The 14,523-nt window shown below is 31.5% G+C and overlaps 1 protein-coding gene across 1 annotated transcript; it reads right to left on the bottom strand.

Annotated features, from left to right (window-relative positions):
• Positions 1 to 3,973: 3,973 nt before the first annotated feature.
• LOC124356079 (zinc finger protein 20-like) lies at positions 3,974 to 6,012 on the bottom strand. The gene is made up of 2 exons (XM_046807243.1): positions 4,754 to 6,012; positions 3,974 to 4,670 (listed from the first exon to the last, which is right to left on the bottom strand). The coding sequence occupies exons 1-2, from the start codon at positions 5,297 to 5,299 to the stop codon at positions 4,614 to 4,616; spliced, it is 603 nt and encodes a 200-aa protein (XP_046663199.1). The 5' UTR covers positions 5,300 to 6,012; the 3' UTR covers positions 3,974 to 4,613.
• Positions 6,013 to 14,523: the final 8,511 nt, after the last annotated feature.

Genomic DNA, 14,523 nt, shown 5'->3' with positions numbered 1-14,523 from the left:
TGTACCGGATTTAGGACCATCGGAATGGTAGCAAGTTGGGTCCATCGCAGTCAACATGTTAAACTATGATTCATCTCTAGCTACAGAATATGTTGTTAACACCTTCACTGTGACACGAGTCATGTACCGGATTTAGGACCATCGGAATGGTAGCAAGTTGGGTCCATCGCAGTCAACATGTTAAACTATGATTCATCTCTAGCTACAGAATATGTTGTTAACACCTTCACTGTGACACGAGTCATGTACCGGATTTAGGACCATCGGAATGGTAGCAAGTTGGGTCCATCGCAGTCAACATGTTAAACATATTAACCAACAATAAAAAGTTAATAATGTTCTGCAATGAATTATTTTATAGAAATCAAGTTACCACTAAACATGAATGAACAAAAATTTTTGTTTAATGTATAAATATATCCAAACTAACAATTAAACTATTTTTATGATAAACAACATCAAAATATGCTCTGGGATTGTCATATAGTAAAGATTATGTTTAAGATTTCTTCTGGACTGTATGCTGTAAAGAATGCAAAATTTGTGTGATCTCAAAACTTTAAAATATATCATATATTTTCTCTATAATATAATTTGGTATTTCATTATATGATGCTATATGTACCAGAAACATTAATTCCATTTTAAGAGCTCAGAGAGTCATCAAATTAATTTTAAAATAATGTAAAACAATTTAGCATAATTTTAACTGTATATTTATGTATCAGACAAAATTGTAATAACCTAAATCAAATCAAGATTTTTTTTCTTTTCAGAATTATAACTATTAATCAGATGCTTTACATATGTTTGTATACATTTTTCCATCTATATCTGTTTAGTGCTTTTTTCTAGAACTAGAGAATGAAGAACTTAGACCCTAGGGGTCTTGAGGGTACGGAATACCTGCCGGAAGAAAAGAATCTAGGGGAATTCTTCTGTGGAAAAGCAGGAGAAAATTTCATGCACAATTTAAAAGTTCTTATTTTTTTCAGAGAGGTGTCAGAATACCGTTCTGATGAATTCCTCATTAAATCGACCAATACATACCATACCATAAATTTATACATATTACAATTTTAGTTATTGGAATACCCTAACATAGGCAAACACCTGTGCACAATGATGAATGTACTAGACTTTAATAATATCATCAGAATAAAAACAAAACTAACTTGAAATCACCAACCAGCTCTTATAGACTACACATTAGGGATTACAAGTGTTCTGTGTTTCATAGTAGTTAAAAATATGTTTTATAATACTGCACAGATAACAGCTGTTTTTGATGCTTAAACCATAAAGTGATTGTTTTTCGTTACGTTATTACAGGGATCTGAAAACTCAGCTGGCACACAATTCAGGTTTTTTCAGTGTGCTGACCTTAAACTTTGTTATTGTTTTAGTGGAAAACACTGCTGTATTTTTATATGTAAACTTGACAGTATTACTATGTTGAGTTAGCCTATTATGTATAAAAATGTAATGAAACAAAACAGCATATATAAGTAATTAACACAACATAATTTTTAAGTTTCTTTCTCATATGATAAAAGTGTTGTTCACCGCATAGAGCAAAAGTGTATTTAGGAGCTTATTCATATTTCTGATACACGAAAATAACACAAATAGCGCACCAAACACAATCACTTTTGCTCCTAAGGATAAAATTACTATTAAGATTTAAAAAGTGTAAAACCATATTTAGCACTTAAAAATGCATTTTGAAAGAAAATTTATTTATTTTAAATGACAAGAACGACAAGAAAAACTAAAAAATATTTGGATGCATACAAACATTTTTTTAAATGAGAAATCTTCATAATTTTATGACTAAAATTAAGGACATTAAAGTCTTTGAAGTTTAACTTGGTTCTTATGGGGTAGCTATAACTCAAGGTTGTTTCTCTAAGTGGAGTAGCTATAACTCAAGGTTGTTTCTCTAAGTGGAGTAGCTACAACTCAAGGTTGTTTCTCTAAGTGGAGTAGCTACAACTCAAGGTTGTTTCTCTAAGTGGGGTAGCTATAACTCAAGGTTGTTTCTCTAAGTGGAGTAGCTACAACTCAAGGTTGTTTCTCTAAGTGGAGTAGCTACAACTCAAGGTTGTTTCTCTAAGTGGGGTAGCTATAACTCAAGGTTGTTTCTTTAAGTGGGGTAGCTATAACTCAAGGTTGTTTCTCTAAGTGGGGTAGCTATTACTCGAGGTTGTTTCTCTAAGTGGGGTAGCTATAACTCAAGGTTGTTTCTCTAAGTGGGTAGCTATAACTCAAGGTTGATAAATAAAAACAAATTTCAAACTATACTACTAATTATTAGAACAACAATTAAGTGGGTTGAATAAAAATTGTTGTTTTACCAGTATTTATTGAAAATAAGTATTCTATTACAGAGGACTTTATTTACACAACACTAAAATATTATTGAATTAACAAGTTCCAATTACATTTTTGTATGGATATGAAAAATATCTAGAAATAATATTTATTATAAGCATAACAAAATCAGTGTAAAACTACTAAAAATTTTGGATTAGATTATATTTTATACTTATCAAATTAAAATAATAAAATAGATAGTTCATTCCTGCTTGTTAAATGGTACACAGAGAGATGAGTAAAGGTCAAAGGATATATGTTATATCTGTGAAAATAATTTATATCTTTTCAAACTATGAGTTTTTCTTAGATTCAAAATTATAGTTGTACATATAAATCTTTTTGCGTGGTTTGTGTTTATGTTGTTCTATTTTTATTTATTCAAATCCATTGTACACATATGTTACTTATGCTTTTTAGGCAAACAACAAAAATACATATTAAAAAAATTAATTAATGTGTTTAAACAACATGTCATAGGTTTAATAGTTATTTTTCAGTATTTATAAATGGAACATGTGTTTAATACAAATCAGAGTCTGTTGATTTATATCATAGTTTGAATTGCATTTTATGTAACATTAAAAATGATCTTTTCCTTTGTAAAAAAAATTTGAATGAGAAGTTTTAAACATATGCAGTTTCAAGTACTATATTATGTAATACTAGCAGCTTCCACGCAATTTTCTGCTGAAAAACTGGACAATATATTTATGTATTCTTTTTCTATGACATAATAAACAGTCTAGAGATAATCGATAGTCACTCAAAGCTATTCCAATCTCCTGATCCAATTTAGATTTAAGTTTAAAGAACAGAGGTTTGGGATCCTGAAGTCGTAAAGTGAAACAGTTTCTATAAGATTAGTATTTCCCTCCCACATTCCATGATAATTTATTGAAGTTCTTCGATGGCTTCAGCAACAATAAGAGTTAGCCTTTTTATCCCAATGACGAAAGTGTATCGTACAAATAAAAAGTTGCTGTGGTCAATATGGGTCTGTTCTGGTCGTTTAAATTCACCCCCGGTCTAATCTATTTACAGTTCCACAATTGATTTATGCTGTTGCACTAACCAAAACAATGGTCTCATATGTTGGTTTCAGAATCTAACTTAGGTTAAATTTTGATGATTAAGTGATTTTGATATTTTTACCGATCACTAAATATGTATTAGGGGTATATGCTTCAAGTTTTAGGGCAATGTTATCTCCATTTGCTTTTCAATAACTACAGTAAAAAGGCCATACACAATGTTTTCAATAACTACAGTAAAAAGGCCATACACAATGTTAAAGGAACTAACCAGATTAGATTACATTATGTGCAAACATTCACAGTTTTATACAATAAGGTAGTTGTTATAACGGCGTATAAATAGCATTTCTATTGTATTAGGTGGATTATTGATCATTGGCGCAATCTAAATTAAAAATTAAATAACTTTGTATTTGCAATCTGCATTACACTACTGATTAAGCACTTTACAATAATTCAATATTTACTAAAATTTAAATGTAAACACATGTTTCTGCCTCTTTGATGAACTTCAGCTGAAAGTGTTAACAGTACCAGTTTAATTTATATTACGTGTCGTAGCGTAATCTGCCGGATCCAATGTAAAACACTCCTATATCATAACATTCGAATGTAAACAAACTAATTTTTCAATTTGAATTCGACTTTATTTGGTGAAATGAATGTGTTATGGGTGGTAAAAAGTACTCTAAGTGCTAATTCAGAGCAAAAGCTATACCTGTTCCAAATTTCAGCACAATCCGTATAGCAGTTTCAGTGTGATTCGAGGACAAACCTCCAAACATCTAAACATACAAACATCCAAATATCCAAACATTCAAACTTTCGCATTTATAATAGTAGTGGGATTTGTTATTCTGACCAATGCAAATTTAATCAAAATGGTTATTACCACTAGTAAAATAAAAAAGATTATAACTAAAATTAAACTTTTTATACCATCACAATGCTTTTTCCAACACTATATATGAGAAAAAAAATAGAAAGTAAAACATTAAATAATTATAGATTATCATGACATAATTATACATACAAAGAAATCATAAAATAATCAAAACCCTATAACAGTTTTTAGCAGACAAAAACATTATCTTGAAAGAAAGTACCGTTGTGGTTACTACAAAATAAGGTGCTCATGTGCAACATGGTAGTCAAGTTTTCTTTTCAGTGAGAACTGGAGAGAAAGTACCGTTGTGGTTACTACAAAATAAGGTGCTCATGTGCAACATGGTAGTCAAGTTTTCTTTTCAGTGAGAACTGGAGAGAAAGTACCGTTGTGGTTACTACAAAATAAGGTGCTCATGTGCAACATGGTAGTCAAGTTTTCTTTTCAGTGAGAACTGCATGTTACAAACCATGCAAGTAAAGTGATCCTTCAAGTTGTGCTTAATCAATTTATTCTTTTCTCGGAATCTCATGTGGCAGCGAGAGCACTCGTGTGGCGGCGGAACTCCGCACTCACCACGATGTCTGCTGAATGAGTTGTAGTTTTTGTAAACTCTCCCACAGGACTTGCAGATCCAGGGGGGTTTTCCTAGAGGAACTCTTGACTTGGGCTTGCCGCACCCTCGCATGTGCCTGATATAAGAGGTGTGATGGCGAAAGGCAGTGCCACACTTGGGGCATAAGTGTTGAGGTGTTGAAAGTGAGTCTTCACTTCTTCTGATCAGATTTCTACAGGCGTAATGCACTAAAAAGAAATTGCTCCTACATGGACGGAAACAACCAGGGCATTTTGGGTCTGAATCAGGGTCTTGTTTGTCTTTCAAGAGCTTTTCCAGAGAGGAATATGTTACGAGATGGACATTCAAAGGTTTTCCTTCGGCCTCATTTTCAATCGCATCACCATCAAGATTTTCATTCTCAACTTGGTCCTCTTTTTTCATACATTCTCTTGAAGTATTTTCCCTATCCTCATTGTGAATTTCAACCTCCCTGGACACACTGACTTCTTCACGAGTCAATTCTTGCTCAGATTCTTCTCTAACCTCCACCACTGAAGTAGGTTGTTTAAGACTTCCACAGTTATGTCCTTCTAAAGCTTCATAGTCCTGGAAGACTTGGCTGCACTCCGAACACAAAAAGTAGAGTTCCTCCACTGAATTGGGAACACTGGTGATTTCAATCTTCAACACATCACCTGCAGAAAAGAAGTATTATTAATAATTTGTAGAAACTGTAGGGGACTATGAAAAATAATCATGTGAAGAAAATTTTCAGTTAATAAATAATTTATATCTTCACCAGTAGTCCATCTATTGCAAACTGATACCAAATATCCAGTTGATAAACAACTTTTGACTAGATATACACGATTATGGCAGAAGCACGGATACACGGTCTTAAATGTACAAATACTTATTATTATTGTCCAACTTATAACTAAAAATGTCTCAACTATGACATGTTTGGCACTCCCGGTTTGTGTATGCGTATCTTTAGAGTGGCCTGGCTTGTTTATGTGTTGACGGTTTTGTTGCAAATAGTACCGTTGGAATTGTTATGAAAATCGCAAAATAGTTGGCATTTGTGTAAACAAGTTCCATTAGAATTGTAATGAAACTGTTCAAATAGTTGCTTCCTAGTACATTTTTTATAACTATACAAGATTTTTTGTTATTTGACTTTAAACATTTTCAAAAGACACCATTTTGTTAATATTAAAGAAAATAAAACAATGTTTTAAATTTTCCTCTTACTTATTCAAACCTATGTGCCATATTTTATTTCCTTAGCTGAACTAGTTTTGGAGGTAATAATTTTTTCATAGAAAATACAAAATAGCGGCTAGTTGTTAAACGAGACATCTATCGACCTATATTTATATAATATTTTTGTTTGAAGTGATGAATACTATTATCTAGAAAATTTTGTGAACACCCTGTATAGGTAGGTTAAGATGTAACATGATGAAGCCTTATGATAACTTTTAATTGGAAGCAGGCATATTTAAGGTGCATTATTACTTCAGAGTTCAAGAGATTCAACAGTTAAATAAAATTGTGACTGGTTCTTATTTCAGGTTTTGCGTGTGTAGAAGAACTCCTTGTTCAATTGAAATATATTTGAGACACAATAGTAGAGTTTGTCGTCTTGTCACAATAAAGAAATATATACATAAATAGAAGCCTACTTCAGTCAAAAACCATCTACTACCAATCTAAGGCATTTCTGAAGCCATTAATATGTTTGCCCTCTTGCCCCGATCAAGAACATTTACAAATAATATGTAGGTATGAAAAGTCTTCATCAGTCAAAAAGCATCTACTAGGGCCATTATAATGTACTTCCGGTCTAAGATATTTTCAGTGTTGTAATACTGTTTATATTATTGCCTCTATTAATAAAATATGTACTAATGTAAGCCAGAAAAGTCCAGTTTGGTCAAAAAGCATCCACATTCTTAGCACCACATATATACATATATATATATATATATATATATATATATATATATATATATATATATATCATCATAATTTCTTAAAAATGTCATCATAAAGTAATTCATCATTAATAAAAAAGCATAACTCTATAGTATCACAATTTTGTTTAGTTTCTTCATAAAATTTCATTTTACTACAATATGTCAAATAAAAAAACATACATAGATCATTCTTTAAAATTTTTACTGTTGAGACTTTAAGGCACCTGTGTGTCAAATTTGTATTTCTAGAAAATTTGGAAAATTTAAAAGAAAATATACTTATTTTAGGATTTAAACCTCATTTCAACTCCTACAAATGTTCTCCTCATGAAAATGCTATTGTTTTTCTTCTTAAATCATGAGTCCACTGAAGAGATAATGACAAACAAACCATTGTACCATACCATACTTATACATGTCTACTGAAGAGATAACAAACAAACCATTGTACCATACCATACTTATACATGTCCACTGAAGAGATAATAACAACAAATCATCGTACCATACCATACTTATACATGTCCACTGAAGAGATACAGTAATAACAAACAAACCATTGTACCATACCATACTTATACATGTCCACTGAAGAGATAATAACAAACAATCCATTGTACCATACCATACTTATACATGTCCGCTGAAGAGATAATGACAAACAAACCATTGTACGATAACATACTTATACATGTCCGCTGAAGAGATAATAACAAACAAACCATCGTACCATACCATACTTATACATATCCACTGAAGAGAAAACTCACAGATGTTAAATGAATATTCTTTAAAAAATGTGGCTGTCTATTGCTAAAAAGAATTTATGGAGTTGGCACTAACATGTTGGAATAACATAAGACTCCACATTTATATTTCTAGATATAAGCACAAAAATAACTGTTTTTGTTCAAAAGAATGTGACGGACTTTTACCTACATATATCCACCGGGTCAGCTTTGATCCTCTACTAGTACAACAGTATATTCAGCCGTTAGCCAACAATTTATATCCCCGTTTACACTCAATTAGTCTAAGCACCTAATCCCTTTTGAGTCTGTTTCTCTCTTCATTAAAAATTACAATTTTTAAAACTATCTCTTTACAAATTGAGTTACATTGCACCTATTTGCATATGAAAAAGCGTCGTTTAGCAAATGAGATATTGGGTGTGGTAAAATAAGGTCTCAAAATATTTAAATAATATGAAAAAAAATGAAAATAAGATTTTCAACATTTATATATCCTTAACCCTCCATCGGGCGCTAAACGGAGTTTTCCTCCGTGTATGTTTTATTATTAAAAATAGTACTACTTTTCTGATGTCGGCAGTCGTTTCCCGCAGTGTACTTCACGAGCATCTTTCGGGGAAACGAAACAATAGCCTCCTGCTTTTATTTATCAAAATGTGTCAGTATGAGGTCTACTTCCGTGCGTGACTGGACGATTCCTCCGTGAGCGCCCGATGGTGTGTTTGTAGTGCTTGGACGAAATCACCGTAAGCGCCTTATTGTGTTTAGTTTTTATGTTGTAATAATCCGTGTGCGCCTAAATGTGTGACCTGTGATGGTTTCTTTTTAAATTTTACTATATATTTTATTTGAATTTTGTGAAATGGAGAATGAAGACGAGAGACTTGTTAGTACAGTACCAGTGTGCTAGGGAACATTTCAGTAATGATTATGGAGTGAACATTGTCGCTATAACAACCAGAAGGAAAATGTTTTGAAATTTTGTGCAGTGTGTAAAAAAATTTTTAGTAAAGAATAAATTTTTATTTCAGAGCAATAATTGACATTACAATTGTATAATATCTCAAGAATTGAAGTAAGTTGTTTTTGTAAGAAGTTAAAAACTAAGTTAATTTCCATATATTATAACAGTAGGTTAAACATTTTTACAATTAATTGCATTATTCCTTAAAATTAATCATGTTGTTATTATACAATAACATTTTTTAAGATTTTGAATTTCTTATTTGGAAAATTCATTACATAAGAGTGTAATTTTTATTAAATTTCTAAAAATGAATATATTACATTGTAATTAAATCAGTATGAATATTTAAACAAATAAAAACAGTTTAAACGACTATGATATCCATTATTCGCCAACCTGGAGGAAACCTCCGTGAGCGCCTGATGGTGTTTCTAATTTTAAGCGCCCGATGGAGGGTTAAGTAATCATAACACAACTGTTTATATCTTAAGTTACCAGTAAAATGACATTACAAATTGCAGTAAGAAATATAAATGTTAACTGTAACTTAATTAGATTTAATATATATATATATATATATATATATATATATACATATATTATATACCATATTCTGGTGTTTCATGTTTCACATACATGTAAATTATGTTTTATAATGGTTGATAGTAAAAGAATTGTGACAATGAATATTGTTTTGGTTTAATTTTTAGATAAAATTATCTTAATTATAGTTTTAAACCTTATATACGTGTATGTTATGGTTTAGCCTATTTCACTACAACAGAAAAACTATGTATTTAAGTAAAGTTTTATAAAAATATATATATATATATATATATATATATATTTTATAGTACATAAACTGGTATATATTTCTGGGATCAGAATAATATTTTGGTAAACTGTACATGTTTGTTTTTCTGCATATTTTAATAAGTTATAAAACAGAATTTGTGGATGAAATTTTAAAAATATATAAATGTAATTTTAAAGCATTACTAACTTGATATAAGGTAAAAAATAAAACGATTGTTTGTTTACTTTCAGAAAAACTTCATATAACATGTCACAATTGGAGCATTGGTTGAAATTTTAAAAATCATTACAAAAAGAACACTGGCCTTAAAACACTGGGATATCACAGAGCACATGCAAACCCTCTTTATTTCAGATTTAAAATAACAATAAGAACAAATGGAAAACCATTCACTTAGGTCTCAAACTAATAGTCTCAAATAATAGGTCAAATTATGACGTAGTCCAATAATACAAAATGAATTAAAAACTGTACTGAGCAAAAATGTCCTTTGCAACTGCAACTTTAAATTATATTTTTCAAATGTTTCTTTCTCTCAGAATTAGTCAAGAACCAAAGATTGCAGTGAGAACAAGGGAAACTGTGTTTCTTCCGAGCATGTTTGTGCATTATATACCGATATCTGAACTTTTTGTGACAAGTAGGACATTCGTACTTGGGTGAGCCACAATCGTGATGAGTGTGTCTGCAAGACGTGGACTTGTTCTGTATCACCTTTCCGCATGTCGTACAAGTGTATGGAGAATTCAGTGGTGCAATTCTCTTAGGAGCACTCTTTCCACAATCGTCTTTAATATGTTGGGAATAACATGTCTTGTTACTGCAGACGACACCACACTTGAGACATGAGTAGGGAGGTTCTCCCAGAGAATCACAGAGAGGAGAGCCCTCCCTTGGCCGGGAGCCGCAAGCATGTTGATTCAATAGGGAGATACTTTCGAAAGTTTTTCCACAATGAGAGCAATCCTGAGGGCTTATTTCAGATTCGTTCTTCTTTTCCCTTTTGGCAGCAGTTCGTCCACACTCATGGTGGATACGTCTGGAGTAGGAGGGTTTGTGTTTGGAGGTGGACCCAAATTTGTGATAGAGATATGGTGGACCGCCTGAGGAACCACATGGAAGAGGATCCTGTTTTGGCTTGTATCCACAAGCGTGGTGATTCAAAATATAGATATTTTTAAAAGTTTTGCCACAATCGGGGCAATCTTTAGAACTTATTTTGGAGTTCTTCAATTTCAAAGAACGTTTTCCAGCAGTTTTCTGTTCGTTCTGAAATGTTCCTTCATATTCCGAGAAATCTTCGGAAACGTCTGACATGAGAACGTCTTCTTCAGAAGTAAAATCTTCTTTCTTATGTAATAGGTCACCACCAATATCAACTGGTATACACTCTAGGATCTCTTCCGATTCAACAACTCTAGATATGTTTGATTGATCCCATTTAGAAGAATGGTTATCTGGTGTAGCTTCCAGAACTTCTTCAGAAGCAATGATTTCTGGTGTAGCTGAAATGTCTGTTGAAATATAAGGCGAAGCTTCAGATATGTTTGAAGTCTCAGAATAAGGGATAATAATGGTATCCTGTACTATCAAGTCTAGATTTTCATTTTGTGTGTCTGATATAGAAGTGTTTGCATTAAGATGATCTGGTGATTGAAATGCTTCTTCTGAAATGTCAATAACTTCTTCTGAATGAAAAATCTTGCTCTTCTTTACCAATTTTTTGTCTATCTTAACTTCTTTCTCTTTTAATGCATATTGATGATCTTTACGACATTTCAGAGGCCGATCAATTTGTTTTAAATTTGAACAAACCATCTGTGAACTTCTAGGTTTTTGAGATGTCTTTGAATGGCCCAGAATTGGTGATGGTTTTCGCATTGCACATATGTGACTCTCATACGAATATCTGTCAAAATACTGGTTGCAGTCAGAGCACAGGTAGAATACAGAACACCCTTCATTTTCAGTGCAGTGCTTCCCTCCATCTTCAGAACCTGGTAAAAAATAATAAAATCACCAAAAATTAAACAAATACTTTGTAATAAAAATAACTGATACTTTGATTTTAAAATATGGTAGTAAGGTTTCTATTATCCTGTTTTTACAGTAGATTTAACAGTTTAAATTTGATACTGTAAGAATATATTAGTGTATTATTCAATACAATTGATTGTGTATTCAACTAACTAAGAAAAAAAAACTTCAACTAACATGATTCTTTAAACATTTAATTTTTTTAATGAGGACTAGTTTTAAAACTGATCCAATGATCACAGTATTACAATATATTATAAACCTCAAATATATGCAACTGTATATGTATATTAGCCGTTACAAGCATTACCACACACAATCTTGTGCTGAATAATATATATTATGTCAGATAACGAATTTTTAATTATTAAATGTAAAACAAAATCGTAAGAGGAATCAACAAATTCACAGAAACAACAGATAATATATACTCTGTATATTTACTATTACTCATTCACACATTCACAATGAAATAGGAGTTTACAATAGCATATTTTCTATAAATATAAAATAAATACAATAAAATAAAAAAACTAGCAATATAGCACAGATATCAAGGAACATTTGGCACATAGGAAATTGATTTGACTAAAATATGGTACATCAATGTCGGTGTGGTCCCTAAGAAACTAACAATGTAGTGAACCATTATCCTACAGCCATGCTCATTATTTTCACTAATTGTCAATATTATTTTCAAGTCCAGTGACTATTATTACTCGGTGATAGGTCATCTGGATTTGTAGTCTGACTAGAAGTTATTATTCAGTATGTCATGGTTTTAACAGTATTGATAAATTAACGTACTATATACGACACATCACATAAACATAATGACTATTTCTCAGTTGACGTAAGTTCGTTGGAATGAAATTTGCGGATGTGCTTGAGAAGGTAGGATTTCTGTTTGATTTTCTGTGGACAGTGGGGGCACACAAATTGTGGTTCTTTATTACATTCGAAATCGAGGTGGCGTTTAAGCGAGGAGAAATGATTGTAAAAGTTCCCACAATCGGGACACGAGAATCCTGGTGAATTTTCTGGTTTCGACTTGGCCTGCTTCATCTTGGCTTTCCAGAGACTCTCCAAGGACCTCGAGAGGCTGCTGAAGATCGGCCCCATTGGTGGCAGGACTGGAAGAAAAAGTGTTGTCAGAATTTTTATTTATTCTACTGATCAGCACAAGGTATAAATAGTTATGCAAATATGTGAAGAAGTAAGCGAGTTTACTACAAAGTTCAGAAGTTTTGTTCCTCTATCAATATGTAGTGCTTTTTAGTGTTCTACATCAATCCATCAACAAAACTTAACTCGCAGAGAAACTAAAAACACTAATTATGTTTCATTATTATTCATTAGATAATCTATGAAGTTTTAATACACAAATATGCCAATTTTGTTAGGAAGGCAATAATTAAATTAATTTGCGAAGGTGTAGAAGTAAGATACAGTAAAATAGGTAATAAACATATTGCACAACTGACACATCATTTATTTTTAATAACTCAATTTTTTAAACAACTTACCTTTTTTTAGAATTACACTTTCAATCTAGTAATGTTGATTACTCCTTCTTTGAAAACTTTTCTACGGTCTTCCTGAGGTTAATAAAAAAAAATCATTGGATTCCTTTTATGGCAACAAAAAATCGGAACCTTTTATGTGAGAAACGATTTGTTTACTGAAAATTAATTGATTTACTAAAAATATTCAACATAAACAGAACACGATAGAGTATGGTCAATAACAGAAATATTTTAGCATGTAAACATCGGCAACCCGGTGTCTCCGAGCTGATCAGCTCTGTGTCTTGTCATGTAGTGGAGTTTCATGTTGTTCTTCTGATGAAACTTGGCCGGACACAATGGACAGAGAAATTGTGGGTCTTTTCCGCACTCAAACTTAGTGTGCCGCCAGAGCGAGCGACTTCGCCTGTACACCTTCCCGCACTTGGAACATGAAAATTGTGTTGAAAGCAGCTCTTGTAGTTCTGCAGGCAACTGAGCAGCTGCAACAGAAATACATATGTTAGGTTAAATCAGGTTGAGTTAGGTTATGTAATTTATATAGGCTTTATGGTATATGATTGATTTTTCAGAATTAGGATTTTAAGTTATACTTTAGTGTAATAATTAAGACTTAGAATGTGTTATATTCAGGATATAATTACTTAATCAGAGATTGAATTATGCAAACTAACAAGTTATGTTGAATGTGTTAGAGATAAATATAATTCTTTGGGATGTTTTATATTTTAGTACTGGATTATAAATTCGGACTAAGTTATATTTTTATAATTCAGTCTAGAAGATAAACTTACATCTAAAGAATGGTTCACAGGAATAAGGACTATTTAAGGACTTAACTAACTTTATTTTTGGTTTATTTATATTACAATAAATTTGGAGGAAAATTAATATTATAATTAAATAATATTGAACATATATTAAGATCTCATAGCAAACAAGAAAAACACCACTATGCCCTCTAAATTTTTAAAATTAATATTGAAAAATTGCTTCGGGATAAAACCCAACCATTTTAACAGAGAGTAGTTTTTTTAACATTGGGGTTTTGAATGACTAGATGCTGGTGGAATTGATATTTCAGAAATAAGAGAATCAAAGTAACTCTCATTAACTGTTTTTTAAAGTATTCTAATGTAAATTTGTTATTTTTATTTCATTATTGTTATTTGTTATGTCTTAGTATTGTATTTATCTTATATATAGTTATATATTATATTAATATAATTAATTATATATTATAAAATATTACACATATTTCATTGTAAGGATAAGAGTGGGTTTGGAAGCAAAAACATTAGTTTAGTAAATTAATTTATTGTTATTAAAAATGACATACATGTAACATTTACAGTCTTACCCAAATTAATTAACAATCAAATTATTGTATTACTCTATTAGAGTATTGTAATCTCTACAAAACAAAGTTTTGATCGTTCCAGGAGTTTCCTGTCTTGTCTTGATCCAAGGTTATCGCTGCTAACCCCACTTTGTCATCAGGAAAGACTTTGTGTTTAGCGATGTAATGCATCTTCATGTTGGCTTTATGTTTGAAGCGAGCTGGACAGATCTGGCATGACAGTG

This window comes from Homalodisca vitripennis, chromosome 2 (assembly GCF_021130785.1).
Source record: "Homalodisca vitripennis isolate AUS2020 chromosome 2, UT_GWSS_2.1, whole genome shotgun sequence".
In the NCBI taxonomy this organism is placed as follows: domain Eukaryota; kingdom Metazoa; phylum Arthropoda; class Insecta; order Hemiptera; family Cicadellidae; genus Homalodisca; species Homalodisca vitripennis.
The sequence above is the reverse complement of the archived record's forward strand: the minus strand, read 5'-3'. Positions and strand labels throughout refer to the sequence as shown.